The 9824-nt window shown below is 50.9% G+C and overlaps 1 protein-coding gene across 1 annotated transcript in view; it reads left to right on the top strand.

Annotated features, from left to right (window-relative positions):
- Nucleotides 1-9824, top strand: part of AMN (amnion associated transmembrane protein) — a 20835-nt gene that overhangs the window by 5062 nt on the left and 5949 nt on the right. The window contains exons 4-5 of the mRNA XM_009999799.1: nt 6738-6825; nt 8232-8467. Of these exons, the coding sequence (XP_009998101.1) occupies nt 6738-6825; nt 8232-8467 (324 nt within the window). The remainder of the gene's footprint in view (nt 1-6737; nt 6826-8231; nt 8468-9824) is intronic.

Genomic DNA, 9824 nt, shown 5'->3' with positions numbered 1-9824 from the left:
CAGGAATACATTAAGCTTTGGAGTCGCCATGGAGATGCTATACAGCCTTTGGCCAGGAAAAAAAAGAAAAGGAGAGTGTTGCTTGCTGTAGTAGCACAGAAGGAAATTCATGGCTGGGGATGGGGCTGGGCTGTCATTGGCTTTCATGAGGACACTGCCTGCTGTGGCGGGTGCAGAGGGGATGCTCAGTGCTGGTGTCCCACTGAAGGAGGGGCAGCATGAGACCTCCTATCCCTACTCCACAACTGAGTGGAGCTAGACCTGGGGTGCCAGGGTGGGTCCTCATGCACCACTGTCACCTCCATCAGACATTTATATTAAAACACTTCTGTATGTGTACTCTCCAGTACCCATCCATTCCATGTGGGCATCAGCCAAGTACCAGAAGCTGCTTTCTCAGGAGGAGATCAGGGCTGTTGGGGCTCACAGCCCACCTCCCCACTCTGAGGAAACCCATTTGTTGCAGAGCTCAGTGGTTATTTGGTCTGAAGTTTCGAGGGGGTCTCTAATACAGCCACACACTAAATCTAAATCCAGCTTAAACGTGACTGAAGCACAACCGTTGTGATTAGTCTGGATTTTCTACGGTATTTAGCTGCCTAAAGATGCAGATCAGTATTTAGCCAGCTTTCAGAGGCACCTGGGAGTAAATCCCCCAAAAAGATGGAGGTGTTCAGAGTGGTGGTGCCTGATATGGCTGCTGCAGGGCAAGTTGGGCTTTGGCTTCGCTTCCCCCCATGCTGGTGGAGATGGATGTTTGGACGCTCTGGATGTGGCTGCTCTTTGAAAGAGAGCTAGGCCAGGGCACAGGTGTGGCTGCAAGCCCAGAGTTTGTCCCAGTAGCACCAGCTCTGTTGCAGTTTGTGCCCGAGCCAGCCAGCACTTCAGTGTGGGCCAGGGGTGAATGAAGCCACTTGCTATTTTCGGGTTGGCAGGAGTCAAGTTTAGCCACGTGGGCAGAGCAGCCTTGCTCGACCCCCATGGTGACAGGGTCAGGGCATGGGCCGGGGTTATTCAGCAGCACCAATGTCACCTTCCCAGCTCTGCCCCATCACCAAGCCCTACTGCAGTGAAGGCAGATGCCCATACCTCCTCCCTGCCTGCACCACCTCCCTACAGCCCAGTGAGGGGCCACAAAGGCTGGGTGAGGGTTGGGAGTGTGTGAGGCACCAGGGTCTAATGAGGGGCACCTCACCCAGCCTTGTTTTTTCAGCTGCCTAATTACAAGAGCAGAATGTACTCGGCTTTGCTGCAGGATGCTCCTGCTTGGCTCCTGGCAGAGACTGATCTCAAAATGCCAATTGCTCTCCAGGGGCTCTGGCTGTAATGAATTGCCACAGTTTGTGCTAGTCCTGGGCACCAGTGCTCCCTCCCCCCTGCTTCCCAAACAGCAGGGTAACAAGACACTCGGAGAAGGGATTGCTTCTCCTTCTCCTCAGATGAAGGTAAAAAATTTCTCAGGAGTGTGTGTGTGTGCCAGCACTTAATTACAAGCCTGAGTCCTGCAGGCTTTCTGTGTGCCCTAGGAAAGGGCTGCGGTAAAACAGCCTTTTACAGTCACCTCCTCGGGTATATTTGCTCCTTGCAGGCTAGTTTCCAGCTGGAGGGGTTGTTAAAGCCTGTGGTGAGTGGAGCAGCTTGCTGGCATCCCAGGCTGGAGCGGCTGCTCCATGGACCTGCTGCCATCCTTCACTGTTGGAGATGGCTCCGCTACTCACACCTTGAGCCACTTTCCAGCACTCTCTGACCCCCTCTGTGGAGGGAAGTTCAAGAAAATGAGCTGAACTATCCTGAGGTAGATTTGGCCAAGGGTTTTAAGCCTCTGTGTGCCTTCTGCATTTATACTTCAAGTGTCTTGGGCTGGTTAACTTTAACGGTCGCCCTGAGGGGCTCCCAATGTCCCTGTGTCTCCCTGGGACATCTGCACCCTGCTTGGACCTGTGTGGCTCCACATCTGGAGGTGCGTGCTGTGGGGCTACAGTCAATTTGATGGCCTTTTGGGGACTGCTGCTTTTCATAACCCCTCATGGATGTTACTGGGGGCTGTTAGATGGTGGGTGGTTTGGCAGGGGGTGTGCCAGTCACCACCCACATGGGATGGCCAGGAGCTGTATCTCCTTTGTGGGAACAGGCAGGAGCATAATGTTTTGGGAATATGATGTGCCAGGTCACCCCTGTGCCAAGGGATGCAGTGGCAAGACCAGCTTGGGCAGGTGAAGTGAGGACCCTGCACACCAAAACACAATGTAAGCCATGATGAGGAGACAGGGCAAGGGAACCAGCTCCTGCATGAATGAGAGCATGGCTGCACTGCTGCCAGAGGACCCTGCCTCCTCAATGGCAGGGCAGAGCAGCCAAGCACCTCATTAGCTCACAGGGGATGTTGCTGAAATAATGGCAACTCACCAGCCCACTTCTCCTTTTCCCATGCTCCTGTCTGCTCCCAAGGGTGACAGCAGATAGGCAAGTTATTGCTGGAAGCAGAAGAGGGCTGGTGGACATCTTCTTCACACTGCTATGGAGAGGAGCAGTAGCAGAGCAGAGCAAGACTCTCTGGCCCCAGTGGACAGTGGAAAACCCTCACTATTCCCACCCATGGGCAGCAGGGTTAGGGGCTGCCTACCTGCAGCCCTGGCTGCCAGCTGCCTGCTGCCACTGGCCCAGCAAAGCAGGACTGGGAGAGGTGATGCAGGGATCATTCTCCTTGGGCATTAACACCTGTGGTGGGTTTACAGCACTCCATGTTGGAGAAATAATCCCCTTGCCATCCTACCCTAGTGATCTTTTTCAACAGGGTGCCACCAGGACTAGCCCCAGTCTGGGTGCTGGGCAAGAGCATGTACCTGGGAGCCACATGCAGTCCTGGTGGCCACAGACCTGCTTGCTGGTGCACCCACGGGCCCAGCACTGCAGAGTCCAGCACACCTGAGGAGCCTCAGCACTGTGTGATGGGGATGCTGGCATTGTCACACCCTAGCAACAAATGCAAATGTGCTGCTGCTGCAGATGAAAACAAGGCAGGGGAAGAGCTGGCTGCAATCACGAGCATTGCTCACCTAAGTTCAAAGCAGAAGTGCTGATTTTTTCCTGCAGTGATGATGGTGACATGCCAGTTACATTGCTGCTGTCACTCACCTCAGCCTGATGCTCAGGAATGGAGCAGAGCTGGGATGTGCTGGATGCCCATTCAAAGCCACCCACTTCAAAAGCCACCTCTCAGGCTTTTGCTATTGTTTTCTTCTGCATTTTGGAGGTTAGTTTCATTTTCTCTTACGCATTGGGCGGTGGGATTTCTTCTCAGTGCTGCAGTGCTGGGGTTGCAAATGTGGTGACTGGGCTGAGAGCCACGTGGGGTCTTTCCTCTTTTTTTTTTTTTGCTGACTTTGATGAGAAAAATGATGACTGTGTTTCAGTTGTCATTATACTTGATAATGATGACCAAGGAGATAAATCATTTACCAGTGTCAGGGATGGGAAATGACTAATGGGACTCTAAGCTTGCTGTATTAATGGCCCTGAAGTACAGATTGGCAGCAGCAAGGGAAAGCAGATGAAACTGCTAGCTTTTTGGCTCCTATCCTTTGGTACATGTCATTGTGTGGTTCAAAATGTACTTGGAAAGTAGCCCAGCCTATATGCAATTTCTATACTAAACCCTCAAATGCAGAAAGCTACTGCCCAACCAGAATTTCCATTTGTCCTCTGCAGTGAGCTGAGATGCTTAGCATGTGGCAGGAAAAAAGAAAGGGCAAATTACTTGCAAATTATGATCCACTGGACAAGGGAACCACTTCTGAAATGCTGCCCCTGGGGCTGCATCTTGAGGAGGGCTTGTGGTAAATGGGCAACACATCTGCCTTGTTGGGCAGGGAGCTGTAACTGTGGGGGCCAGCCTCAGAAATCCCTGCTAAGAAGTAGAAGCACAGGGCTCTTCCTGCACTTCATGTTTGTGCTAACTCCATTCCCTGGCTTGCATTGTGTTGTGTTGCATTTTAACTACAAGGCTGGTACTAACAGCATCTGGGCAGTCCTAGAGTGTGACAGGGTGAGCTACTGGGACACTGGGTGTGCTGTGGGACTCTCATTGCCCTCTTGTTCTCTGCTTCCACTGGGCCTGGGCAGTCCAGCCAGCCTGGAGCTTTGGCCCCAGTGGTGAAGGGGGATTTCCTGTGATAGCTGGAGTAGCTACATCTTCTCCAGGTAGCCCAGAGGCCAGTGTTCCCCAGAGCCCTGCACAGGAGCTGCAGGTGTGGGACAGGTTTAGCATGAGGCTTTTCCCTACCTCCTGTCCTGGTTGGCAGGGTTGGGGCTGTGCACAGCTGCCCCTGCATCTGCTCTGCACCCCACCCAGACCCTGCTCCCCTGGGCCCTCCCAGGCACAGGAGTTGGTTGGAGTGTGCACATGTGTGTGTATCTCTAACCAAGCGAGCCCACTTCATCCCTGCTCTTGCCACACTGAACTCAGCCACGCTGTGTGAATGCTCACCAGGTATTCCCTGCTTTGCTTTGTGCATAATGTGGCACAATGCTCTTGCTTTGCTCCCTGGAGCAGCCTCAGTGATGCAGCTTACAAATGTAGGCACGTCTCATTCTAAGTGTTGTTTCTGTGGCTTCTTCCTCCCTCCTACGTAATTTGTAAAGATCTGAAAGAACAAACCCCTTGATAGGAAAGCTCTGTGTGTTTTGCATGGGCACTGCAGGGCATTGGGGAAGCTCTGACCTCCAGCCATAGTCAAAGTGTTTGGTAACTACCGAGGAAAAAGCTGTCAGGCAGGCAGGGATGAGAGCAGGGACTTCCCAAAGCACTGGTCTTGATCCAGCCACAACACTCAAAAATGTCAGCTTCTGCAGCTTGGGAAAACAAGCAGAGGACAGCCAGTCATCGCCCAGCCAGTCATGGCCCTACTGTGCCACCCAGCCCCATCACAAGCAGCTGCTGTGTTTTTTCTTCCTGCACCTTGTGAAAGAAGCTGGTAGCATAGAACTTGCCCATCTCAAAGCAGGCCAGGTCCTGAGCCTCAGAATATCACTGGATATGGCTTTTATATCTGCAGCTAAAGGGCATGTTGCCATTCATATCCTGGCATGACTTACAGCCTCTTTCAGTGCTTCAGTATCAGAAAAATATTGCTTTGCTCAAGATTAATAGAAATTCAGAGAATCTGATGGTGTTGTTTCCAGTTAGATATGACACATGCTATGGTCTCATGGGCCATAGTCCGTAGATAGGCAGAGACTTCTTTCCTGGCCAGTAGGCAAACTCCATACCCTTGGGGCAGACATTGCCAAGACCTCAGTTCACCACCTTGTCATCCTTTCTTCTCCAGCCCAACTTACCACATTGCTGGGTCTGAAGCAGGAGCACTGCAGGGCTCTTCTCGGTGGCAGCCAACCTCTGCTTCCTGATCTGGCTTCTCAGAGTTCCTGAACCAAGAGGGGAACCTGGGCTACGGCCTTCAAAGCATCTTGCCACTAAGGCACTAAACTTCTCAACTGCTTCCTAAAGCTTGGGGATGAGGAGTTTTTGCCATGTCTACCCACCTTCCAAGGTGGTCCCTGTATAGGGCAGAGCATCCTCAGATTAAGACAGCCCCAAGGACAGAGAGCTAGCACAGCCACCCACAGCAGTCATTTGTAAGTCTAGCTATCTCTAACCTACATGCATATTTAAAGACCAATTAAGTAGAGGAAGCCTTAAAATCCCATCTAACATGCTTCTGCCTCAGCACAGGACCCAGTGCATAGGCATAACACATTCCTGGAGGACTTCCAGCTGCTGTCTGGGGAGTGATGCTAAAGCCCCAGAGAGACCAAGTTAGAGCAGAAAAGAGTCTTGAACATCACTCACTCCTTGACACATGAAAATATTGGGGGAAAACCACCTTTCTCTCTGGTAATTTATAGATCTAAAATAAGATGGGCTGAGCTGTGTGAACCTGTGTGCTGTGAACTAGTTGCCTGACTCAGTTGTTTGCCAAGTCCTGTCCTGGGCTTGACAGTGCCAGCTGGTGATGGGATGGCCACAGCTCCTTGCCAAAAGGACTGTTATAGCAGAGGTTTGTCCTTGTGACTCTGAGCAGAAGCCTGGCTGGGCTGAAGCAAGGCAAGTGAGGTGACCCAGACTATCTGCTCATGATGTCCTACCCAACTAGAAGAGAGTCTAGCTGTGGCTGTGCCAAATGCCAATGTGTGCTTTCCTTAGTTCACGCTGAGTGTGAATCCACTGGCTGATACCTCACCAAGCATTGCTTGGGCTCCCAAGTTATTTTTTGCAGGGAGGGTAAGAACCACCTTGGAGGTGGGTACCCATTAAGCAATAGGAATTCTGGGCACTTGCAGAGTATGTCTGGGTTTTTCATGGCATACCAGTGTGTAAAGCCATTCCTGAGCTGCTGGGCGTGTGTGCAAGAAAAGGAAGGAGCAGTCAGAATAACTTATTTTGCTTTTTCCTTCTTCTCACTGCCCTGAACACTTCATACTTTTTGGTGTTACTGGAAGATAATGTCAAACTGCCTCTCCCCATTGCAGCACCTCCATCTGTAAAAACAGGAGCTGATAGTTTCCCATTAACACGTGGCATGGCGAGGGTAACTCCTAATGACTGTAAAGTGCCTCAGAGACAGCAAGTGTAATAGGCAGCCTAATAATTAGCACTGTTATTAACACTGTTATTTGTTTACAAGCCTGGGTGGCTGGCAGCAGGACCACACAGTAATACTCTGAATCCCTTTGTCTAGTACCTGCCCCTGAATGGAGAATTCGTGCTGGCGCCGGGCGCGGGGTTCGCAGCTTCCGATGGCAGCTGGGATCCAGGCTGTGACTCAGGTATTTTGTACCCAGACCAATCACCCCATCAGCCCATGATTAATCATACAAATTCAGCCCAAAGGCTTCTACAGAGGTCTTTGCTGTCCCACCTCAGAGCAAAGTGAATCACTCCTCTTGCAACTCCTGCCTTTCCTTTGATGACCTCCCTCACATCAGATCTTTTTTTCCTGCTAGATCACCTGTCTTCTAAAAAAGTAATTATGGTGGGGAAGCCTTTGAAGTTGTAGAAGAGAGGCAAATATTGTTTGTATTTCACTCTGCCTATTAAGCATGTAGCCACATCAAAGCCCTCATTTTCTTTGCCATGGTATTTCTAAAGAAAACTGGTTAGGAATTACACACCGGTGAGCTGAACCACAGCCGTGCAGCCTGCTGGTCTCTGGCCCCATGTGTATGGCCACTTGGGAGCAAGAGCATCCATCCCTCCCCTCTGAGCCTTCAGCCCAGGGTTGCCATGACTGAGACAGCAGGTGGTTGTTTCATCAGTGCCTGTTGTTAGTCTGAAAGCTGTTTTCTAGAGAGATGTATGTGGGGTATTTAAGAGCTACCTCATGCTTTCAGTGGAAGTAAATTTTTAGTTTGGTGGCAGAATAGGAAGAGCCCAAGCAGAGCGCCTGTGCCTGCACACTTATTTGTAAACAAAGAGAGAAAAAAAAGAGAGAAAAAGCCCAAATGGATCTGCCCAGAGGAAGGACTGGAGCATCAGGCTGTCTGGAGCCACTCTGAAATCCTTCATCCCTGTAATTTTTCTGATTTGGGTCTGTTTGCCCCACACTGGGGATGCTCTGGAAGCTGCACTTTACACTGATCTTTTCCTGCTGACCACGTGTTGCTGCCCTGAAATCAACAGGCATTTCTGGGGCAACTTTCACTGAGGGATTTTTCTAAAACATTATTTTAAAATGAATGCAAATAAGGCTGTTGATGAACACCTGCAGCTGCTGGGGAAGGGTGAGAAGAAGGCAGGGCATTGTGTGAGAAGAAGGCAGGGCATTGTGTGATGATACTAACTGTGACCAGCAGGGAAACAGTTAATTGTTAAGTAATTAATGGTTAAACAGGGCACTGGTTTTGGGGTTATCAGGCCAGTCACATTTCTGCAGGCCTACCAGGCTGCTTGGAAACTGAAACGAAAATTTTCATATACATGTTTATCCATTTAGCTGTTATTCAGCATTTGTGCTGCTGTTCCCCTCCCTAACCATAAGGATGAGCTTTAAAGAAGAAGGAGGAGATATCCTTGTGGGATCTTGGTCCAGAGGCCAGCCCTTTGCTCCCAGCCTGCAGGGTGAGCTCCTCAGCTGGGGGGTAAAGCAGTGCCTTGTTTTGCCAATCTAGGTGCATCTGTTGGGGCTGTGTACTGGGGTCTGGGTCATGTTCAACCTTTCCTATTGCTTTTCCAGGTGCGACAGTGAGGTTCACGGATGCTGAGCACCACAAGTGGTTTGACCCCACTCTTTGGCAGGTTGTGTCCCCTGACGGGGAGCTTGAGCCAAGCGGGCGCATCTTCTCCGTGGATGAGGAATGTGTCCCGTGCCACTATGATGATGTTATCTTCCAGCCCGAAACCTCCTTCCGGGTAAACATCGACTCATCACAGCAAGTGATTCATCTCCGCAGCATCTCTCTCATGGGCCAGGTATTGTGGGGATGATGAGAAACCGGCTCGACGCCTCCTTGGCACAGCCCCAAAATGGGTCAAGAGAGGAAGGACCAGCTGGGGATGGAGGAGCAGAGCTGTGGGGGCAGATGGACCAGTCCCACAGCACTGCAACACCATGGGCTGCTGCTGCTGTGGATGTTCTCAATGATTTTTTTTCCTCAACTAGTTTGCTATCACCTCCCTCCCTGCAGTGGGAGAGCACAAGCCATTTCACTATTCACATTTTTAGAAGATGGAAAATGTGCATGGGTCAAACCACCAGCAAATGGCATCTTCTCCAGCAGCCAGGGTCTACCCCCTCCCCAGGCATGTGTCTGCAGCCATGCTGCTCAGGGACCCTCTGGGGACACCTTCCTCCCATCCCTGACCTTAACATGGCTCATGGCTTGGTGATTGTTTCCCGGCTTTGCTTCTGTACTGCTCTTTAATTGATTGGAGGGATAATTATAGAAACTCTGGCAGCTTGCTGTGCTTCGGGCCGGGAATCGGGCACACGACGAGCCCAGTCCCTTGCCAGTTGGGGGAGTGAAAGATCACAGGCACTGCAGCAGTAAACACAGGCTTCTTCCAGGAGTGGGAGATGTGGCAGACATTTCATACGTTATTTATTATTCCTACTGATGTGCTGCCTGGAATCTGCCATTTCAGGGCCAGGCATTAGGTAACTGCTTTTTGAGTAATAAACTCACTGTCCAGGCAGGTGCAGGCAAGTCTGGACCAGGCAGCACCCACAGGGCTTCCTTGGGCACATGTAGCCCCAGGGATGCAGAGGTGGATGGTCATGGGTGCTCAGATGATGCTGGTCCTGCTGATCCCTGGGGACTACCCATGATACCTCATCACCCCCAAATCCACCTCTCCAGCTGGCTGTGCCCTGGGCAGTAGGCTGCTGCTGAGTGATGAGGTGGAAGGAGAAGGTGCTTTTTATTTTTTTATTTCCTGAAAACTGACCTGATAAGCTACTTTGTCCCTTTGTAGCCAGCTCATTTCTTGCTCTGTGTGGGGCAATTTCATCCCAAGATACTAGTGCTGAGCCCACTGAATCACCTCCCATATTAATGAAAACACCAGCCTCTTCCTCCCAGTATTTGAAGCTGGTAACTTGAATTCGCTGAGCCAGTGGAAAGAGGTAAAGCAAGGAGAAGAAGAAAACAAAAAGCTCAGCCACCTCATGATTTATTTGTGGTCCTTTTTTTGGTTTTCAATTACAAAGGGTTTTTCTGTTGGCTCCACGGAAAAGCCCAATGGGTGTATTGGCAGGATCTCCCTGCTGCACTCACTGCCTGTGATGGGGCTGCCACAGGGGCGCCCTTAGGGTGCCCAGGGGGAGGGG

The sequence above is a fragment of the Chaetura pelagica genome, unplaced genomic scaffold, assembly GCF_000747805.2.
Source record: "Chaetura pelagica isolate M959 unplaced genomic scaffold, ChaPel_1.0 scaffold806, whole genome shotgun sequence".
Lineage (NCBI taxonomy): Eukaryota > Metazoa > Chordata > Aves > Apodiformes > Apodidae > Chaetura > Chaetura pelagica.
The sequence above is the reverse complement of the archived record's forward strand: the minus strand, read 5'-3'. Positions and strand labels throughout refer to the sequence as shown.